Source organism: Triturus cristatus, chromosome 3_2 (assembly GCF_964204655.1).
Source record: "Triturus cristatus chromosome 3_2, aTriCri1.1, whole genome shotgun sequence".
Classification (NCBI taxonomy): domain Eukaryota; kingdom Metazoa; phylum Chordata; class Amphibia; order Caudata; family Salamandridae; genus Triturus; species Triturus cristatus.
Window position 1 is genome coordinate 1,073,972,523 of NC_140584.1, and position 23,762 is coordinate 1,073,996,284.

General features: G+C 42.2%; 1 protein-coding gene across 4 annotated transcripts in view; it reads left to right on the forward strand.

Moving 5' to 3' along the window:
- The window catches only part of AUTS2 (activator of transcription and developmental regulator AUTS2), a 2,674,869-nt gene that overhangs the window by 715,197 nt on the left and 1,935,910 nt on the right, over positions 1–23,762 (forward strand). For all 4 annotated transcript variants that reach the window (XM_085649809.1, XM_085649808.1, XM_085649807.1 and 1 more), the window contains exon 2: positions 5,075–5,281. In XM_085649809.1, coding sequence (XP_085505935.1) covers positions 5,075–5,281 — 207 coding nt within the window. The remainder of the gene's footprint in view (positions 1–5,074; positions 5,282–23,762) is intronic.

Here is a 23,762-nt window from a genome sequence, read left to right on the forward strand (position 1 = left end):
TAATCACTGAAAGCAGCTTCCTTCCTGCTGCCAGGCGCAGAGACGGTAAAGTGACGCCAAAGCAGCTAGGGCCAACATCACGGTGGTGGCTGATGTCTCAAATTATGATGCCAGATCTGAGCCAATAGTGTTGTTTAGCAGCACGTGCTTGGGCCTCTTTTAGCTTGTGCTCGATGGAGGGCTAAAACAGAGTAGCACAACTTCAGCGCCATCTTTTGAAATTATGGGTCCTATCATGGGGCCACTTACCTGCAATATTTAGACTTAGGCCAGATTACCCCCTCGGACAGCAAACGTGGTGGAAGAGGCTGAGTGCAAAATACCACGACTCACAACCAATATTGCTGTATTTTTACTTTGCTCGGGTAAATATATGAATAATGGTAGAAAAATCAGTTATCACCATTCCATTTTACCAGCAGCAAAATGCCCTTGCAAATAGCTTTGATAATCACCAGGAGATGCGCAGCATTACCTGTTTAACTCCTGGTATTACCGCTGCATCTCCTGGTAATTATTGGTGGGATTTGTACTTGAGCAGAAAAAAATAGTGGACCACTCGATTTCCAGATTATGTTGTCACATCACACACCTACTGGCAATATCTTAATGAGGGAAGCACTGTAAAAAAAACTTCAGATATAGAAGACAGACTTGAATATCAGCTTACATACATAGAAGTAAACATATGATGGTAGATATATAATTATGTTATTTAATTCATTTCATAAAAATGTGGGGTATAATTGTCTCTGTAAGTCAACTATACATTCTATACTGACCACGTTTGTATAGCGCACATTACCCAATGGTCTCTGTACACTGAATGATCTTTAATACGGGCTAAACACCCAAGTAGGTAATCTATCCCTCTTGTATATATATGTTTGGTATCAGCTACCTCTAGTTAGAGGTATGGGGGATGCTGTGATCAACCGTGTCTTAGAACATAATTGGGAGTAAATGGAAAGGAGAAGTGGTAAAGGTGATGGAGGGGGTAAAAAATGGAGGGCAGAGCGATAAAGGGAGAACCTGCTAGACAAGACTGGTAATGGTCTGAAGAGTGAATAAAGAGGACAGTTGATGAGAGTAATTGTGGAATGAAGAAGTGAAGATGGAGGGAAGAGTTGAATGAGTTGCAGGATTATAAAACAGAGAGGATGAAGTGAAGAGATGACGGAGAGAATACTTCAGAGAAAGAAGAATATTGAGCGATAAAGTGACGGAGCTGACAGGGGATGGAAAGAAGCAACAGAGGAGGGTATCGTCATGAAAGGTGTGTCTCTAAATGATATATGTGAAAGAGAGATGCAGAGGTCTGGAAAGAAATGATAAAGAGGAAAGGCATTGTAGGAAAATATGATGGGGCCGAGAGATCTCAGAGGAGAGGGAGATGGTGTAGGAAATATATGATGAAGGGATGAGACAGAATGTGAGAGGTGATAAAAGGGCGTGAGGATTGAGGTGAAAGGTGATGAAGCGAAGCGGTGGAGGAGATATTTTTAGAGATGATGAAAAGGTGACATAAGGAAGACAAGAGTTAATGTAGGGGAGAAACTACGGAAGGCCATCTGATCTGATTGAGTGGAGAAATGACACAAATGACAGAGAAGAAAGAGGAATGTGATGATGGGGAAGCGGTATAAAGGCCGACATTCTAAAAAATGTATATAAACAGTACGAATTATTCACTGCTGGAGTCACATATTAGACTCCCAGAAGGCCTCGGTTTTCCATTTTTGAAACATTTTTGATTTAATTCATTCAATGTGTTGGTTCAGCCACTTCAGCAATGGAACCTACAAACACTTTCCATTAAATAGGTAAGCGGGAAAAAATGTCCAGTCCTGAGGCACTTTAATTACTAATTCACTCCGTGCCAGAGTAAGAAAAGCGGGTGCCACGTCGTCCAAGTTCATTGCAACCCTTGGAGGAGCGCCTCTACCTCCTTCATAGGGTCCATGTAAGCTTAGACATCATACAGAGTTCCATGGACCTTCGTGGATTTTTCAATGAGAGATGAAATATCAATGTTTAAGGCAAATCAGACTAGAGACACTGGAGACAGATCCCAGAAACGTGGATGAAGACGTACAGGAAGAAAGGAGAAGTGTCTCCCCTTATTCTTTTTCAAAGAACAGGGCTGGACAGACCATTTGTTCCACAGGGCATTTCCCAATGGGCTGGATGCTGTTTGTTTACTGTAGAGGGCTGATGTTGGTGCAGCACTCCCCCCCCCCACACTTCCACAAGGTTAAAGGTGTGGCCTTAAGAGAGAGAGAAAGATAGGGGGTGTGGGAAGGCGATCAGACAGAGAACAGAAGGAGAGAAAGAAAATAGATGGATGGAAAGAAAGGAAATAAGATAGGAGATGAAGACAGTAGGTAGGACTAGTTGAACATTTTTTGCTAAGGCTGCTTTTGGGTACCCAGTCTGGCCGTGGAAAGGAAGAATGTACTTTAGTGTGCCGCTGCTAGAGAATGTGACTCTAAATAATAATAAAATAATTAAAAGTCAAGTTGTTTTTTATAGCGGGACTTCCCATTCACTTGGCAGAAGGTGCCTTGAATATTCTGGACCATGAGCCTTTGTCCAGGTCATAAAAAGATTATGTACAACCTCTGGTTATAACCCACTTGATCTGTCCTACAACCCTTACAAATGATTTTTTCATTTGTTCTATTCTTCATTTTACTTTCAGTTTTCAGTCTCAAAGGCCCAGATTTACTGTCTACCCACACATGCATTGCAGCAGCAAGGGCGGCCGACTCCAGAGCGCCGGGCTCACAGTTCGATCGCGGGTGGCAGCTCAGCTCAGCATCATGTGACTCTGGGCAATAGCTCACTTCATCTCCACAGTAGCTCCCAGCGCCTGGATACCCTTAGGGGTGATAAGTTTGCGTTTTACAAATGTGGACTTTATTTATTTATTTCGTTGCAGCACGTGGGTCACATTTCAGCACAATGTAGCTTTTGCGCATGGAAGTTTATCCTTCCATGCCCCTGCACCATGTTGCACAGCCGTTTAGGAAATATGGTCCAAAGTATACAAAGAGGTGCAAACATTATTAACCAACCTCTACATGGCTCACAGGTGTCCTTGGCGAGGCTGGTACCCAGAGAAGCTCCACCTAATGATATCTTCTTTTCCCAAGACTTCACAAGACAGGCAGGTGAAACAAACACATCACTGCCCACCACCACTGCTGATGATGGACCTTCTATGACGCGTTGGTGACAAGGGTTTCTGCATAAAGTAAACTTAGTAAATATATTTTAAATGACTTCAAGTAATAGATCGTGTTGCTGCCAAAGAGTGTGTGGTGGGTCGATCTCCTTTTAGTCACTAATACACCAGGCTCATAGACAATGGGAAGGCTCTACAGAGGTGGGTGCCTAGAAACTAATTTTGCACCAAGAGAATATGATTCCAAGCGGCCACACATCTAAAGATCGATTATTTTGCAGATTGATCGCAGTGACGAGGTAGTGTTTTCAGACGAGGAACATTACCTGGCATGCTGCTAGCTGTGTTCGTGTTCTAATCTTTGGCAATAAAATTAGATTGTGCATCAGTGCTAAAGATTACATACTTTATTCATTCCGTATTACAGAAAATTGGTTTGTATCTAAATTCCTACTATTCTACCTTGCCATTTGCAATTTTTCGATATTCCATTTACTAACTGTAGTGATTAAACATTAAATTAAAATTGAACATAGATATTAAAACTGTTTACTTCGCTTTTCTAGTGTATTATTTGTAAAATATATTTGCTTACCTAGATAAAAATAATAAACTGTATGCTGAGCTTCTATCTGAATTTTTTTTTTATTGTACAGCCAAAACATCTCACTTGGAATGGTATAAGGTGTAATAGGCATGGAAGTTCTAACTCTGTTCTTTAACACTGCTATGAGTCTTTTATACGTGTGTTCAGTTAATATCCTACACTTATTTTAAAAAGAATTTCATTTTTTTCAATATAGAACATAAAACAGAAACTACAAGTGTACAGAAAAAAAAGATAGACCAGCCAATACATTTAATACATTGGTTATAAATGATAATTTAAAATGTAGATTTAAATTGACAAGTATGCATATACCTTAATAAATAGTTTAAGAGCTAGCACATAAAATAAATACAATCATGGTATTAAAAATATTGCAACATCCCTTTAGATCCTTCCAGCTTCCAATTAGCAGTCAATAAGAACTAGGTAGGAACCTACAGATGTCCCTTGTCAAGCTACTAAATAAAGGACGCCATAATGGCCAGTTTATATCCCACACTTGCTGATGAAAATTATTTACTTCATTTTCTGTCGATAGGTGTTCCTCGTAGAGTGAGAATGTGTTAGCTGAGAATTAAGTTTGGCCTATAAAGCCAGGTAAGCGGTATTCCATGTGCTGTGGATATTGTTAGGTCAAAAAGGGAGGCATGTCCTTAGTAGAGGATACAGAACCACCACCTTACTCTTTCTGTCCAAGAGGGAATGTACGTTAATTAATTAGTTGCTTGCCAGATATGAATGAGTAGTTTTTTCAAAGCTATGTTCTTGACCCTTAATGCAAACATCACTATTTTGCTGTCAGTGGGTTGCTTGAGGAGCAGACATTTTACCATCTGTGGCCTTCTATACAACAGAGCGCATTAGCTCACACATATGCCACCACATTTGCTCAGTTTTAAAATTTGTAACTCCATACTCCTAGTATGGAGCTACTGAGTCATTTGATAAAGGGCTTAATCCTATGGAGAGTATAGCATATTATTGTAATTAGCCCATTGTATGGACATGCCATTATCTTTGCTAAAGCACATGGGGACAGTAGACTTAGTGGTAGAAGGACACAGGACCTAGGTTAAGAATGTGGAAGTGCTCTTCAACATGATGCAAAGTGGGGGTAAGGGAATGAGTGGATGGGAAGGGGACAGTGGTAATCTGTGTGTGACATAAACTAACATCTACCCTGAAATATAATGCATATCATCAGCAAACGTGTAGCCGCTGGGATCTACTGGAATGTAAACACCTTGTTATACAGTGATGGTCTCCTCTCTTTTCAGAAGGACATCGCGCTGGCCCCCCTGGACCGCCCTGAAAAACGCCAGAACCTGCTGGGAAATAAGAAACTGAAAGGGGTCGCCAATGGGCTGAACTGCCGCCCAAGAAAAAACAGGCACAACTTCTACAACTACAGCTCGGACCGAGACAATGATCGAAACGCGTGTCAGCAGTTTGGCAAGAAAAGATTTCACAAAAGTCAAAGACAGGTAAGAGGTTTTTTCATAGGTTTTCCATGAAGAACATGACATTTAAGGTATAATTACAGATATAGCTTGCAATAGCAGCTGCACTTGTATATTAGGACTACATTTATCCTAGCAATCCTTGGCATGGGATTTCTAAGTACATTGAAGCAAAGTGCTGATTCTTGATGCAACTCTAGTGCAATGGAAATGGCTGGCTGTCTGACAAAACCTCAAGAATTGATCATTTCTGCCTTCTAGAATGATGGTTTTTGGCACTAGACATGACATTTCGGAGCACATATGATTATTAATGATTTTCAGAACCTTACTTTCACTGACTAGAACTATTAAAACATGGTGTGACAATGTATAGCAGATATTTTCGAGATCGAACAGTTATCCATAATGTTGAACATCCTAATTGTAAACTTCTTGTATTCTTTTGTACTTTTGTTTGAGCCACATTTGGAATGGTTTTGATTTCAAATGTACTGCTGGAGGATAGGGCTGGCGTTAGGGTGGTGGGACTGGTGCAGCCGCACCTGGTACTGACTTTGAGGGTGTGTTTAAAAATAACGAGTGGGTTTAAAAGCACATGCTGCAGAGTTTATTGTGTGTCCAGCAGTTTTCAGGCAACAATAAAAAAATCAACATACTTTGGTGATTAATGTGCTTGTTGCAGAGAGATCAGAGTTTTGCCTAGTGGCAGCTTTAACATCATACAGTAGCGCAGAGGGTTAATGCGACTGCAGCAAAGAATGTGTACATGCAAATCACAGTACTGAGTGTGAGTGAACTATGAGTAGCGCTATAGACAACTGAAATGTGTGTCGGAGAGAGGCTATGGAGAGTTGAAGGGTACTGTTGGAGGTTGGTAGTGATGAAATCAATGGAGACTGAGGTAATTTGAGGGGCGCTCAAGTCATCTCTACTGGAGATATTCGTAACAGCTTCAAAAATCTTATTTACAAACCAATATTTAGTGATGGTGCTAGCCAAGACCTTATGATTTTACTAGAATTATATCTATGATATACTTACTGAAAAGGGGACTTTGAGCCATCTCTCTCCATCTATTGGTCTGTCATTCACATTTTGCTTCTGCCCACTACAGCACACAGCATGGGGCAATGGGTCTGCCTACTTCATCCACTCATTAACTTCACTTTAAGTGACTGTATTTTGCTCTTTCACAATGAACACATGCGCACACAAGGCAGGTCCCTGCAGTGCCAGAGTTCATGTTCTTTATAAATGCTTTAGTCTTGCCTACATTCTACGTTTATCAGTTCCTGCCTCTTGCCAAGGTTTTAGTAATGTTAATGTTAATGGGCACTTATAAAGCGCACGGCTACTCCATGGAGTGTCCCGGCGCTGGGAATGAAAAACCAGTGACAGAACAATACCGGCACACGTATATCAGCTGCTTTATTGTGAGAAAAGCCAGGATTTTAAACCTCGCCTAAAGCTGAGAAGATCCTGAGCCTGACGCAAAGATGGCGGCAGGCTATTCCACAGCTGAGAGGCTACCACCTGAAGGGAACGTCCACCCAGATGTGGATGAGAGAACCTCGGAACAGTCGAGAGCTGCTGGGTGGAAGACCTCAAAATTCTAGATGGAACATAGTGCTGTATTCTGTACCTCAAGTATGAGGCCCTCATATTGTGGAATGCCTTGCAGGCCAATACCAGGGCTTTAAAATGTGTCCTCTTACGCACTGGAAGCCAGTGTAGGGACTTCAAATGAGGGGTCATGTGTGTCCTGAAGCCTACCATAAGTATGGCTCTTGCCGCGGCGTTTTGCACCACCTATAATCGGCCAAGAAGATAGTCAGAGAGGCCTAAGTTCAGGACGTTCACATAATCGAGGCGGGAAACGATCAGTGCTTGGACCACTGTTTTCCTATGAGAAACTGGGAGTAGTGGAAGGAAGTTCCTCAACATTTTTAGTAGGCCAAAGCATGTGCCGGCCACTGCTTGGACCTGGGACTTCATGGACATGTCCGCGTCCAATTTCACCCCAAGGTTTTTGACGGTGGTAGCTAAATTAGCAGGGGGAGACATATTCAGTGGCCACCAATTGCGCCATTCCACACCCGGGTTGTGTCCAAAAAATTATAATTTCTGACTTTTCAGAATTGCACAACAATTGGTTCTGTTTATACCAGGCGAACACTTTAGACAGGCAGATGTTTATCTCGGTCCCATTCAGGACCATATCCTTTTACGCAGGTGAACAATAGCTGCGTATCGTCGGCGTAAAATATTACTTTACCACCATATTCTTCCGCCAAAAGCGCCATGGGTGCCATAAACACATTGAACATGGTGGGGCTCAGGATAGATGCCTGTGGGACTCCAACATTCAGCGGGGATATTGAGGCCGAAAAAAGGGGGAGACCAGACAGTCTGCTGGCGGCTTTCCAGGTAAGAAGTGAACCACCGAAGGACTGTGTCACCAATGCCACAGCCCTGAAGTCTGTGTAGAAGAAGAGCATGGGGCACGGTATTGAAGGCCGTGGTAAGGTCCAACAATATTAGTACGGCCTTGCCTCCTCTGTCAAGTGTAGTTTTAATGGATTCTGAAACTTCCAGTACGGCTGTTTCCGTACTGTAGATGGCTCTGAACCCTGACTGGCTAGGATGTAGTACATTATTGGCCTCAACAAAATCCGCGAAGATCCTATTTACATATTTCTCCAAAGCCTTGGAGAAGAAAGGCAGCAACGAAATTGGCCTGTAGTTGCTAGCTTCAGAAGGGTCGGCTGAGGGTTTCTTTAAGAGCGGTGGAATTTTCCCATGTTGCCAGCTGTCAGGCACCAAACCCTCTGATAAAGAGAGGTTCAGAACCCAGTTAACGGCTGGGTTGATCACCTCTGCAATAGATGCTAGTGTTTTTGCGGGGCAGGGGTAAGAGGGGGAGCTTGATTTCAGTATCTTCAGGGAATCAACCAACATTATGGGGGGAATTGCAGGAGGGTCCCTCCAACGTTGGAAAAAACTGGGGGGTGACCCGTCTGTGCTGCCTTCCGTAGATTCCTTTTGAGGTGTCCTTTGTTTATCTGACTAGTGGTATTTTACAGTCTAACCAATTGCAACCATTTGAAACTGTTCCGTATTGTTATACTCTTAATATGCATGCAGTACAGCAGCAAAAACTTCAATCATATACATGTGAATTCTTAAACAGACAGTTAGTTCTTCAAAGCACGTTTACTCTGGGCGGAATTTCACCTATGGTATTTTAATAAACTTTGCCCACGTAGAAAATCAGCCTTTATTGTGTTTAATTTGCAGCACTTGTAACAGTTGTTTTTGTTTATTAACCCCTTCGTTGCGCCCGGTAGTGCTGCACACGTCATTTGGCCGACACGGCTCCGCCCACTCAATAGAACGCCCCGCACCGGGTTAACTTCTTTGTTTCTTCTCTTCCTTCGCTCTTTCTTTCTTTCTTGCTTTCTTTCTACTTTCTTTCTTCCTTCCTTTCTTCTTTTCTGTTTTTTTTCCTGTCTTTCCTTCTTTCCATTGTTCTTTCATTATTTACATCTTCCCATCGTTCTATCCTACTTTCCTTCTTTCTTTCCTGCTGTCCTTCTTTATTTCCATCTTCCCTTTAATCTTTTCTTCCTGCTTTTCTTTTCCTTGTTTCTTTCACTGATTCTTTATTACTTCCTTTCTTTTTATTTCTTTTATTTCTGCTTTCCTTCTTTCTGTCTTTCTGTCCTTTCTTTCGTTTTTTGCTTTTTTTCTTCTCTCTTTCATTGTTTCTTGTTTTCTTTCTTTTTGCACTTTCTTTCTTTCTTGCCTCTTGTTTCATTCCCTTCTTCCTTTCTTTCTTGCCTTCTTTCTTGTTTTCTTGCATTCTTTCTTGCCTTATTTTCTTTCTATCTGTCTTTGTTTTTTTCTGTCCTTATTTTCTTCTTTCTTTCTTCTTTTTTCCTTTCCTTCTTTTCTTCTTTCTTTCTCTCTTACCTTATTTCTTTCTATCTATCTTTGTTTCTTTTCTTTTTTCTTTCTTTCTTTCTTTCTTTCTTTCTTTCTTTCTTTCTTTCTTTCTTTCTTTCTTTCTTTCTTTCTTTCTTTCTTTCTTTCTTTCTTTCTTTCTTTCTTTCTTTCTTTCTTTCTTTCTTTCTTTCTTCCTTTCTTTCTCAAATACAATAGGCTTGCAGACAATGGCAATACAATTGGCGTTTTTAGATATTTGTTAGCCAAGACCTTCACATTTTACTAAAATTATGTGTATGACATAATTTCTTATAGGGGTTTTTAGCCACACTATATCCATTTGTCTGTGGTTGTGTCATTAAAATTTTCCACCAGCCCACTCAAGCATCAAGGGGCAATATGTGAGCCATTGGCTGATTACACTGTGATTTATGGTATGCTGCTCTTACTGCATGCTGCCCTTTCACAAAAGCACATCCACACACAAAGTAGATCGCTTAAGTACCAGCAAGTGCTATCGTACTGTGTGCTTTTTTTTCTAGACCCAAAAACATTTTTGCCTTTAGTCAATATGGTGAACAATTCCAGACATTTTGTCTTTGCTAATGCTTGATATGAATGCTGTCAAGGTCAATTTGTCCTAGTTTCTGATGTGGTGTGATGTTTGCAAGATTGCATAGTTACCTAATAAAAAATATGTACATACTTATGATTAAAAATATGAAATGTTTACTGATGCCAGAAGATTTCTTACCAACCATAAAATGGGATTTATAAACATCAATGGCTTGATTACTAAACATTTTTGGCAGGCTTTATTACATGTCTTCAATGGTAAATAGCACAGTAAGTGGCGCAAACACCTTTTATTGCTTGATCATTAAAGTGGGCCTATCATTATTCATGTTTTGTAGACAGACTGCAGTTGAGGTACAAAATACGCAAACACAAGAAAACAACAATGCATTACTTAACACAAAACTTACAAAAAACACAAAATACTAGCATATTACAACAACACAACACTTCACAACATAAAGCAACAACTGAACATAACATACCAATACAATAACACAATCAAAATATAACAAGACAGCACAACAACAAACTACATCAAACAGCACTGTTCATAAACATACCAACACAGCAACCACAGCAGTTGTGTTGTTGTTGTGTTACTTTTCATTTATCAATTCTCGAGATAAAGCTGTATATCATGTTGTTGTGCAGCAGTGGTGGGCCGTGTCCGTCACTAATTATTTTGCTCTGCTGTATACAGTTGTACTCCATTGTATTTTTGTTGTACTGTAATTGTATTGTTGTGTTATTAGGGCACATTGTTTGTGTCTTGTTCCGTTATTTTATTTTGTTAATGTGTATTGTCCTGTGTTGTCTTGTTTGTCTATTTTGTTAGCAACAGTTCAGTTACAAAGGAAGGCATGAAGCCATGTTTCCCTTGTCACAATAGTTAATTACATAATAAGTGTTGCAGTCTACAGGTGACATTTAACTTTCCGTGCCATGGGTGTAATTTCTACCCCATATACTATGACCATACAGAAGAGTTAAATGAGCTGATCAGATTAGCCAATATTTACATGTTTTAGGGGTAAGAGCACAGACACTATGCATTGGACAGCCGTGCTCCAGTGTGCAGGGTCAGAAAACCAGCAATATAATTCAACAAAAAATGCTGCGCCCATGCCAAAAAGAGCATTTTCTCACACTCTCCATTAAATAAGCCAGTAAGCACAGCTCAAAATTGTGTTGCGCTGCACAAGCCCCCTCAGATAATATGTAAATTTACACTAAAGGGTCTGGTTCATATTAGTCTTTTACCTTGTTATAGCAATGGCCTTTAACTTTATATTTTCAAGTACAGAACACCTGCTCTGAATCTGCCAAAGCTTGTGTAGAAATCCCACATAACTAGGGAATCTTAAAACAGGCCATGAAACATATCAAAATTAATTGACATACAGAAAATATAATGAAAGACATAAGCTAAAATTCCTGAATGCAACAAGATAAAGAATATGATATGAATTAGTAAATAAGGAAGACTTAGGGTGCCTTCATGTAGCCGTTAGATTTTCCACGGTTTCTGGGAAGGTAACATATGATAGATTAACTTTTCTGATTGTTACACTAAAGCAAAAAAGTGTAAAATAATATTAACCTCCTGTATTACTATGAAATTACTGTATGTATAATAGTCCTATAGTGCAAAGTTGAACTATGTGCAACTAACCAGAAAGGGCCACCTCCTGAAATAGAATGTCTTCTAATGATATGACAAATAAAATTGGACAGACCTTTATTTTGGGAGGAGATGTGGCCTAACAGCTATAGCTGCTGACTTTGACAGGTTTAAATCCCTACATCAGTGCTTGATTCCACATGTGAATCTGAGCAAAACAACTTAATCTACCTGTTTTTTTTTAAAACAATATATTGTACTTGTGTAATCCCCACTTGATGTTCTTTATCTTGGAGATCTGTAGCTGGTTTCCCATTCCTCTTCGTAATGTACAGTGCTCTGTTGCTTCCTAGCTAGGTTTGTGCTATATAAATACCAATATATGCATAGAATACATACATGCAGAATCTACGAAGCTCAGCAGGTAGCTGTCTCACAGCCCTGTTTAGTCTACAAGCCTTGTGGTTACAGCTTTCTCTTTGACAGTAATTAGACAAAAGATTTACAGTTTTTAATTGATGACAAATTACTGAAAAGCCTCACCTCCCTCTGAGGAATGTTCCTTGGAGATTTTTCTTGCATTCATTTACAAACTTCATCTACAAAGGCTCAACACATCACATGCTATCTATTGTCTACGCAGTGCATTGTGCTCTGAATAATATTTCATTGAATTAGAATGGTGTTGGGACCACAGGTTTATTAATGCCTGTGAAGTGCTGTTCTGCATTTCATTATACAGCTTTTCTTTCAGCATGTCTTTTGAAGATGTCAAAAAACAATTGTCGACAGAATTTGTAACCATCTAAGACCAGGACACTTTGTTAAACTAAATGTTTTTTGGGCCCTTTCATATTAAATGAAAGTCAGAATTGAACATAAAAAGTGCATCAGGGGAGCAGCTTTCTAATTTCTCTAGGCATAGATCAGAGTAAAACATAAAACATTATTAAAGAATGATATTACACACTTTGGTGCATATTTTTTTTTTTTTTGCAATACTTATATGCCACTTTATATACCACAGATCTAGCCACATGGGCTGTACAGAAATACATTACATGACCACCCAAGTAAACATAATGGTCTTGGACTGCTTCAACACACTAAGGATGCTGAAGAAAATCTTTAAGTTGCTGCCAGAAAACACAAGACTAGACCACAGTAACACCCTGTATGAAGGAGTTACCAACTAGCTCAGAAGAAGACTGTAGACGATCCAAAACACAGCAGCCAGACCAGTCCTTGACCTCCCATGCCGAGCCACATCATCCAACTGACTCCTGTTATGCAAGCTTGCGCACTTTAAACTACTCACCCAAACCTACAAAGATCTCCACAACACTGGTCCTGCCTACCTAACCATCCTCATTCACATCCATCAAATTTCCAGACACCTCTGCTCTGCCAGTCTCTCACAAGCACACACCCTACTCCAAGCACAGCAGGGGACCACACCTTCTCGTACCTGACCTTAAGCCTGGAGTGAGCTCCCACAACACATCAGAGCCACCTCCTCTCTTCTTGACTTTTGATGAAGACCTGGCTTTTCGATAAGCCCCCAGGGCAGGCCTCACAAATCAGCTACAGAGCACCTGATTACCCTCATGCATGATTGGTGCACTGCAAAAGCACTGATAACATAACAAGAGAGGGGTAGAATATCATTAACGAGATAACAGTAACAAGGTGAGAGAAACTTGATGGTGAATCAGAGTTTGCACTTACATTTATGCTTTTGAGCGAAGGGAATCCACTGAAAGACACAGATCTCAGCTTTAAGAGACCAAACAGACCAGGTGGTGCCCCATAGCAAGAAAGAGAGATGGTCCCCTAACTCTTACTAAGGTAGGTATAGCATCAAAAACGGGAGTTCAGAGGGCCTGTTGCTGGCCGTGATCAAAGGCCATTGGACCTGCTGTACCATTGATAGTCACACTCATAGACAAAAGGGCTATGTAATTTCTTTTTTTGGATACACACATCACTCGCTGTGCTTTTTCCAGCCAGCAATACCAGGTACCCTTTTCGTGATTTGACTGCTTCCATCATACCCTAAGGAGAATATCAGCACCTCTAAGAAGAGGAAGATAAATAAACATTGACTGTGGAAGACTTAGCTTACGGAATCTTTAAAGAAAGTATGTGTCAACTGCTGATGACTAAATATGGTGTAGAAGCTAAAGAACTGAGTAGATGTGCCTACCACATCAATGTCAACCTGATCTCCGATTTCAAGTCCCTACCGAAGGACATTTAATGCTCGTGGTGCCCTTATAGAATGCTACCAGTCCATAAAGATTACAACAGACAGTCTAAAAATGATATATTGTTAGGAGAAATGTCTTCATGAATTTAAGAACATGTGATATCAATAGATGTCGAGTGCCATGCAGATATTTTTTATTTTTTATCTCATGCCAATTATGGATCACGCCAACAGTGGCAAACCCATATTAATGTGGTGCATACTACTATCTTACAGAAAGAAGCACAGAATGGTTTTACAGAAGGTGCCCAAAAATATTTCTGTCATTTGTTTGTGGTATGGTAAACGAAAATGTGTATGTTCATATTACCATGGCATGTATGCAGGCATAGAATATCCAAATGCACCTATACATCCACTCTAGGAATCTGTGATAGAATACAAGGTCACGGACTCAATCCCAATGAGCCAACTCAGTCTTTAATTCTGAGGTTGGTAAAATGAGTACTGTTGAGTTGGCTACTGATAAACATCTGTTAATCAGAACCAAGATGCCCCAACTTGTGCTCTGCAAATGCATGTTAGGTTATGTGCTGAAAGCTGCAGCCAAGAGGTGGCAGACATTTGCTCAACCCCATAGTCACCTGTCAAAGGAGATATAGATGGTTTCAAAGATCAGCCAATAAACACTCCCACATCCAGAGATTCAGTCCTTCTAAAAGTTAGTTAGGAACGCACACATGCACATTGTCTCAGTGCATATACAGGATCATTGTCAGGATGTACACTTGTGAGTACTGTGCTAGGAAACATTAAAGCAAAGTGTCCTCAATAGGAGCACCTACACTCTGTAATTGTGCCTTCCTTCATGTGGCTTCACATTTTGAACTCTAAATTTTGCCTAATTCAAAGGGGTTGTTTGAACTTCCTATCATACCACACATGCTATTGGTGTGCTTTTGTATCTCATTTGCAATGACAAATCATATTTTGTCTATACCAAATACAACATTCTTCCACTGATAATTAAGGAAAATGATCTTCCCTTGCAGTGGTAAAGCAACTAAAAATAAATTGTACTCTGCAAGTAAATCTGATTTTATGATGAGGTAGGAGCTAGCTAGATAATATGCAGCGGAAAGTCAAAAACAGAGAAGAGTTGTGTGCTGCCAGCATTTGCAGTGGAATGATAAAGCAAGCACCGTCTGAGAGCACAGAGTAACATAAAATTGACATAGGAAGACTGTATGGCTCCCTGTAGGAAAGTATTGATTACTTCACAGAGGGCCACGTTGTAAAAGAAGTTAGCAGTATAGACTTTTAGATAGTAGAAAGTTAGTGAAGCAGTTTTCCATGCATTCAATCCCTCTGATGCAGGCAATCATGTGGAGCCCTCAAAGAAAGCAATATCACCAACAGCCACATGAATCCAATTTCCCACATTGCTGTAATGCTACCTCTGGTGAGGCTGGCTATCTATTCAGGTTAGTTGTTGATTGGATGGCTGCCACACAGTTCCTTTTCCAAGGTGAAATATTTCTAGCCGTTGTTCTTATAAAACAAACTATGCAGGCATTATCTGTGGGAAATCCAGGACTGGGGGTTCCAAACAAGTAGAACTTACTGGGTCCCAAATGTATCAATACCGTTTTCTCCCCCCTGTTTCTGGGTCCTCCATCTTATGGACCCTCAAACTGAAGATCAGGTCGTCCCTTCAGCACTTGGCTCTCAAGATAATGAGGTAGGATAGACCAGTGCTGAGTTGCGGATGTCCAGGGAACTATAAGCTCGGAACTCAGAAATGCACAACAATAACACTCAGGTGCCAATTACGATCCGGTAAAAACCGGGTACGAACCGTCGGACGGAGCGTTTTCTCCGTCCGACTCGTACACGGTTGTAAAACTTTACAAACATGGAAGTACGATTCGCACGGAAACACCATTTCCGTACGAATCGTAAAAAACACCGTCCGACGAAAATATACATACGAATGTGATCCGGGAATGCCCCGACGTGACGTCGGGACGCTGTCAGGCAGCGTTTCACGACCCAGGAAGTACGAATCGAACCGACAGCAGTCCGGACGGCAATATTCTTACGGCACCCAAAAAGTGCCGGAAAAGCGAAGTACGCCGCAAAACGACCAGAATAGGGGGCCCGGTACGCGCCGACCCACCCCCCTCAGCCCCCGTGAGTATGCGCCGTACCCCCCCAGCCCCCGTGAGTGCGCCCCGAACCCCCCGTGTATGTACACCCCTGTACGTGTCGAACCCCCACCCGTGTATGTACACCCCTGTACGTGTCGAACCCCCGTGTATGTACACCCCTGTACGTTCGAGTCGTACCCCCACCCGTGTATGTACACCCCTGTACGTGTCGTACCCCCACCCGTGTATGTACACTCCTGCACGTGTCGAACCCCCACCCGTGTATGTACACCCCTGTACGTGTCGAACCCCCCGTGTATGTACACCCCTGTACGTTCGAGTCGTACCCCCACCTGTGTATGTACACCCCTGTACGTGTCGTACCCCCACCCGTGTATGTACACCCCTGTACGTGTCGAACCCCCACCCGTGTATGTACACCCCTGTGTGTGTTGAACCCCCCGTGTACGCGCTGGGGGTACGCACCGTACATACACGGGTGGGGGTACGACTCGAACGTACAGGGGTGTACATACACGGGGGGTTCGACACGTACAGGGGTGTACATACACGGGTGGGGGTTCGACACGTACAGGGGTGTACATACACGGGTGGGGGTTCGACACGTACAGGGGTGTACATACACGGGGGGTTCGACACGTACAGGGGTGTACATACACGGGGGTTCGACACGTACAGGGGTGTACATACACGGGTGAGGGTTCGACACGTACAGGGGTGTACATAAACGGGGGGTTCGACACGTACAGGGGTGTACATACACGGGTGGGGGTTCGACACGTACAGGGGTGTACATACACGGGTGGAGGTACGACTCGAACGTACAGGGGTGTACATACACGGGGGGGTTCGACACGTACAGGGGTGTACATACACGGGTGGGGGTTCGACACGTACAGGGGTGTACATACACGGGGGGTTCAACACGTACAGGGGTGTACGTACACGGGGGTTTTGACACGTACAGGGGTGTACATACACGGGTGGGGGTACGACTCGAACGTACAGGGGTGTACATACACGGGGGGGTCGGCGCGTACTCACGGGGGCTGGGGGGGTGGGTCGGCGCGTATGTGGGCACATGTCTCCATGGTTGCAATGGGAGTTCGGTGCGGACGGTGTTTTTACCATACGGTTGTGAATCGGACGCACGGGAAGGATCGTACTTGCGCGGTCGGACTTCACTTTTCACGTTTGTACGGTAAATCGTCCGGGGAGATGTCAGACACATTTTCCGACCCGAGGACGTGTGGGGAATAATTCCCAATGCGGTTCGTATGGACTTTTTACCATGCGAATTGTGATTGCCAGTTTGTACGGCACTTGTACGATTCGTACGGTAAAAAGACCGGATACGAGTCGGACGGGCAATTTTTTTACCGGATCGTGATCGGCACCTCAATGTCCAGCCAGTGTTTTTACGTTAAAATTGAAAAATACATGAATGCACACATAATTAAATACTACACACAAAAGAGCAAACATACACAAAAGTTCAGTAGGAACAACAGATTGGATCCCTTAGAACACTAATTAGGGTGCACAAAACGTCTTAGACCTTTCCGCCTGTGCAGGGGTTTAAGGAGCAAGATGGAGAGATTTGCTGTTGATGTGAGACACACCTAATCAACTTTCTGGCTCTATTTGATAAAAAGAACCTGACCATTACATACCCAAGACACAGTATGGTGAGAAAAAATGAAGGGTACATCATTTCTTGGATCCACCCATGAAGGTCTTCACTCTAAAACTTCAAAGGACCTAGGTCTGGACACCAGAGACATTCTATTGCCTTATTGTAAAGCCTAGGAACTTCAACTTCCTTAGTTAAATTGAAGTCCATGGAAATATTTATAGGAATTTACCGTCCTCTAGCTCAAGAGTCTTAATTTCCCTGAAATGTGCCTGTGTGCACCGGGGCCATGTTATAGGCATAGTAATTAACTCTCCTTGGCCAGCTCAACGGATGAATTTCATTACTAACTGGATCAGATAAATATGCTCTTACACAGGTGTCTCAGAGAATCCTGTTATGGTCCTTGTAATGTGTGCCAATCTGAAGTAAGAATTTAATACAGTTTAAACATAAAGAGGCCGATTCCGATCCGGGTCGGAAGGGCACCGAACACGATCCTGCCGGAAAAAGTACGGGCCGTACGCGTGTTTTCCGCCCGACTCATACAGCTGTATGAGCGAGCAAGTATGCTGTGAGCTACATAAAATTCACCGACCCGATTCCGGGTCCGAACCGCTCCGTACGTCTCGGGTATGCCCAGACGTTGGTCCCGTGCTCTCCAAGACACTGGAATCAAGCTATCCTGGCTGAAGAGGGGTGAAACCCCGAAACCAGTCCTAGGATGCTTGTTTCCAGTCCAGGGAGTACCTGGCTTGGCAGTTCGGGCTGGACTGTTCCCATGAGGCACATGGTCGACTAATCTGCATATTGCTGGGTTCAAACTGGAACGGCATGGTGAGCAAAAAAACTATGGATTTAGGCCCAGATCCCTGTACTGGGGTGAATGTAGGACATTATTTTGCATTCTGTCCATCAACTTTTGTGGTCCCATCACAGCCTCAAATGCGAGATGAAAAAGATCTGAGCGATACCAATTATATCATGACTGCTTTCAGTTGAAAACTATGGCCACAAACCATGCCAGAGACAAATGATCTGCTAAGAAGAAAAACAATTTTAACATACTAGCTAAATCATCCATAGGTGTGCACAGAACTCTGTATCTAATATATCAAAGTGCGGTGCTCAGTAATAAGGAAAAGTATTACCCTAGTATGAAACGTTGACAACAGCTGTTTGTCAGGCCCAGTTACAAGCTAGCAGTCTGCAGGAAGCCAGGTCACGCTTTTGTGGAGGAGCTCTCATGCCTTGTCCTGGTCTCATTAGAGCCATACGCTTTAGTCATGTGTGTGACGGGTGTACCACTGGTGCATTTCATGCACCAACTTACAGTGGCCTTACTGTACAATTAAATAAGCAATTGTTTTTCATCAACTTATAGTACAGTTTACGGGAAAGCCTAAGTCCTATGACATTGTATGGTGATGTCATAGCTTACATAGTGCAAAGAGCTTAATTCCTGTGACAATAAGTAAAAAATTCGGAGCTGACCATGCTGAAAAAACATGATTTGCTACATGGCTACAATATCACATTGATTAATTTAATCATTTGCTTAGAAAATAAAAACTCTTTGTTTACTGCAGAATGTGCAATCAAGGCACTTGTTTGTGGATGGTGGCATTTAGGAATATTCTGATGCATTCCACCCTACCGGTGGCATCTCTAGTACTGTTAAATTATGCTTTTCTATGGTGTGTCAATCACCAACTATTCCAGACAAAACAAACATTGGTAAAGCCAATAGGAAAGTTATAAAGAAGGATAGAAGGGAACAAAGAAACATAGAAAGAAATAAGCAAGAAAGAAAGGGGGAAGTCAGAAAAACGTAAGAAAAGAACAAAAAAAAACAAATCTGCGTTACAGATTGGTGTAACTTACTCAGGATCAACCCACCGAGCTTTCTCAGTAACAAAGGTATCACTGATTGAACTGCACTGATCTGTGTGCCTGATTCATGAGTGTACACATAATTACACTCTTAATTAGCTTCCAAGGTATCAGTGCTTATATTCTAAATTAAATATCCTATCTTGCATGAAAATAATTGTAATTCCATTGTCAGATCCGAAGAACCCATAACATTCTCAGGTTTTTCTTCTGCGGGTCGTCTCATAAAATATTGGATACTAAAATCTAAATTAATCCTCACTTATGTTTAAAAAACAATTGTTACAACTATGATGCAAATTAAACACAACAGAGTTGTATTTTCTTTTTGGGCAATGTTTATTGAAGAACTATTACAAAAATGAGCTCGGAATTAAAAATCCGGATAAACGCGTTCTGCAGAATTTTCTGCTTATGAATGTCCATACTTTAATAGCGAAGCTTTCGGTTTGTGCATTACACGTCATTGCATGTATGGTAAAAAGACAATAACTTAATAGAGAAGTGTTTCAAATGGACACAATCTGGTATGCTGTCAAATAGTAGCAGTCAGATAAACAAAGGCCACTCCAAAAGGAATTTACACCACCATCGGCAGGAGACTAGAACTGATAAAGCTGGAATGTTCTCTGTCCTCACTTCAAAAGCGTCCTGCTATCAAATCCGAATCTAAACCAAAAAGGGAACAGTAAATTTATTAGAAAATAAAAACAAAAACTCTGACAGTAGAGGGAACTCCCTTGTGTGTGGATGTGCTCCTTATGAAAGAGCAAAATATAGACACGCAGTGAAGTTAGCCAGTGGCTTAAGTAGGCTGATCTACTGCCCTGTGCTGTATGCTGTTGTGGAAGCAAAATGTGAATGACACAACAGCAGCCCAAGGGATGAAGAGAAGTGGCTGAAAGACCTTTTAAGTAAGTGTTTCATACATAAACGTTTAGTAAAATCAAAAGGTCTTGCCTAATGACAGATCTAAAAGTGGAACATTGTGGATTTCTCATTAGTTAATAAAAACAACAGAAATAACATAAACAGTTTGGGTCTTATGGCAGAGAGCAATGCTTTCACCCGTTTCAGTGTTCTCTATCTGTCACAGGCCTTCTCAAATAATCTAGTGTTTCATGGAAAACCAATTACCTTGCTCACTCAAGATTTTCGATAACCAATTCATTTCACCTTCTCAAAACATATAGGACATCGAAAGCTTCGCCAGAAGGCATGTTTTTTTTGGGTGCAGCAAGCCTGTTATGGAATTTTCTAGCTGTCCTGCTCAGAAAATAAAGGAAACTTCAGAAAACGTTTGAATACCCATCTCTTTTCATGGAAGTAGCTACTGCTGTTCATATCTCATTTTACATTTTAGTGCTGGTAGGACTTAGTATGGAGGAACAGTCATTAAAAAGCAATCCACATTGCATAATATAATAGATTGCATGCATACAATGCTGTGCAGTTTGCAATATCTAATGAGAATATGTCTACTATTTTGAGCAAAATGTTAACAAATAGATGCAAAATGACTATTCGTCAATTAACATAAAATTAGGAAAAACTACTGAAGGTACATATGTAGCATTTTCAGCGTGTTATATCTCAACGGCACCAAAACGCTAGACTAATAGAAACATGAACAAGAACAGAAAGGTGTGCTAGGCAGCTACTTACCTTTTTCTGTCTGACAGAAAGAGAGGCCTATTGTCAATTTCGAATCTGTTCACCAGTCCCTGCGGCGATGGAAAGTCTACGCTTTCCTATATGTTTTGCTAATGGGAGCTCAGTAAGACTGCTGCTTTTGAATGGACATTCCTGGTCAAAAGACAGTGCTGCATTTTGAATCGTACCAAGGCCACAACCCCACAATTCATAGTCAGCAAAATGACATTCCTGCATTTGAAAAAGACCTAGAAGTCTGGTTGAGGCCATTGTCAAAGTCCCATCTGCTGAAAACTTGCCCCCATGGCTTCCAAATTGTGAAGGATCTCCACTGTAGAGCTGATCTTTAGATACACATCTGCCCGAGACTACCATTATTAGTAAAAGAATGTCAGGGATGCTCCATTGCCCAATGTGTCCTATAAAGGCCATTACAAATGAATATATGACAGCACAACGCATGCCATTACAACGTGGTTGTAACAACGCAAGTGCTATTACAATGCGTTACCACTACAACGCAAACTTTTACCACACATATGCATTTACAATGCATGCCTTTCCAACTAATTTCCTTCTAATAGCATGATTGGTAAAGGTATATGCGTGATTAAAGTTACGTTTAAAAATATAAGTATTTTACAGGTAAGTATAAATGCTGTGTTTATATACATATATATTTATATTATCAAACAAATGCCCGAAAGCTTTTGGGAACCCACTCACGGTAGAAAATATGTTTTATATCCAGTATTTTGCGCAGGACTTACTCAAAGAAAATTTTATTTTTCTGAAACGGGACTTTATATCCCAGCATGCATCAGTCACGACTCGCGTGAAGCGGGGCCCACTCAGGGTAGTACAAAAGGAGGAGCATGCTCAGAACCCCCTGCAAGCCTAATACTTACAAGTGACCTCTGAAGAAAGGGTGTGAGCCCTGAAACGCGTCAGGTCCAAGGGAGACTGTTTTCAAGTGACGAAGCAAGTGGCTTGTGTCTTCATGTCCGATGCGAGCTGCCAGTGAGAAAACCGGATGGTTTCCCTGTTTGTGTGTTCGCCCCTAAAGCTTTCGGGCATTTGTTTGATACTATTTTTGCACGGCTGCCCTGCCGTGGGGGGCAGAACCATCCGAGGAGCTACGAAGGAGGCTGTGGCCAGAACTGTTCTTGCCGAACACAGCGCAACAGGGAGGGCGAAAAAGAACTTGCTCGTCATTTGGGAACCCACTCAGGGTAGAAAATATGTTTTAAATCCAGTATTTTGCGCAGGACTTACTCAAAGAAAATTTTATTTTTCTGAAACAGGACTTTATATCCCAGCATGCATCAGTCACGACTCGCGTGAAGCGGGGCCCACTCAGGGTAGTACAAAAGGAGGAGCATGCTCAGAACCCCCTGCAAGCCTAATACTTACAAGTGACCTCTGAAGAAAGGGCGTGAGCCCTGAAACGCGTCAGGTCCAAGGGAGACTGTTTTCAAGTGACGAAGCAAGTGGCTTGTGTCTTCATGTCCGATGCGAGCTGCCAGTGAGAAAACCGGATGGTTTCCCTGTTTGTGTGTTCGCCCCTAAAGCTTTCGGGCATTTGTTTGATACTATTTTTGCACGGCTGCCCTGCCGTGGGGGGCAGAACCATCCGAGGAGCTACGAAGGAGGCTGTGGCCAGAACTGTTCTTGCCGAACACAGCGCAACAGGGAGGGCGAAAAAGAACTTGCTCGTCATTTGGGAACCCACTCAGGGTAGAAAATATGTTTTAAATCCAGTATTTTGCGCAGGACTTACTCAAAGAAAATTTTATTTTTCTGAAACGGGACTTTATATCCCAGCATGCATCAGTCACGACTCGCGTGAAGCGGGGCCCACTCAGGGTAGTACAAAAGGAGGAGCATGCTCAGAACCCCCTGCAAGCCTAATACTTACAAGTGACCTCTGAAGAAAGGGCGTGAGCCCTGAAACGCGTCAGCTCCAAGGGAGACTGTTTTCAAGTGACGAAGCAAGTGGCTTGTGTCTTCATGTCCGATGCGAGCTGCCAGTGAGAAAACCGGATGGTTTCCCTGTTTGTGTGTTCGCCCCTAAAGCTTTCGGGCATTTGTTTGATACTATTTTTGCACGGCTGCCCTGCCGTGGGGGGCAGAACCATCCGAGGAGCTACGAAGGAGGCTGTGGCCAGAACTGTTCTTGCCGAACACAGCGCAACAGGGAGGGCGAAAAAGAACTTGCTCGTCATTTGGGAACCCACTCAGGGTAGAAAATATGTTTTAAATCCAGTATTTTGCGCAGGACTTACTCAAAGAAAATTTTATTTTTCTGTAACGGGACTTTATATCCCAGCATGCATCAGTCACGACTCGCGTGAAGCGGGGCCCACTCAGGGTAGTACAAAAGGAGGAGCATGCTCAGAACCCCCTGCAAGCCTAATACTTACAAGTGACCTCTGAAGAAAGGGCGTGAGCCCTGAAAAGCGTCAGGTCCAAGGGAGACTGTTTTCAAGTGACGAAGCAAGTGGCTTGTGTCTTCATGTCCGATGCGAGCTGCCAGTGAGAAAACCGGATGGTTTCCCTGTTTGTGTGTTCGCCCCTAAAGCTTTCGGGCATTTGTTTGATAATATATATTTATATATAGGTGATCAAGGCTGCTTGGATGGCCGAAACACGTCCTGACACAGAGAAAATAAAATAATGCTGAACACAGTTGGTCTACACTGGTGATTTCCGCGCACAAGCGGGTGAATATCGCGAGTTGCTGAGATATATATATATATATATATATATATACACACATATATATGAAGAGAGAACGC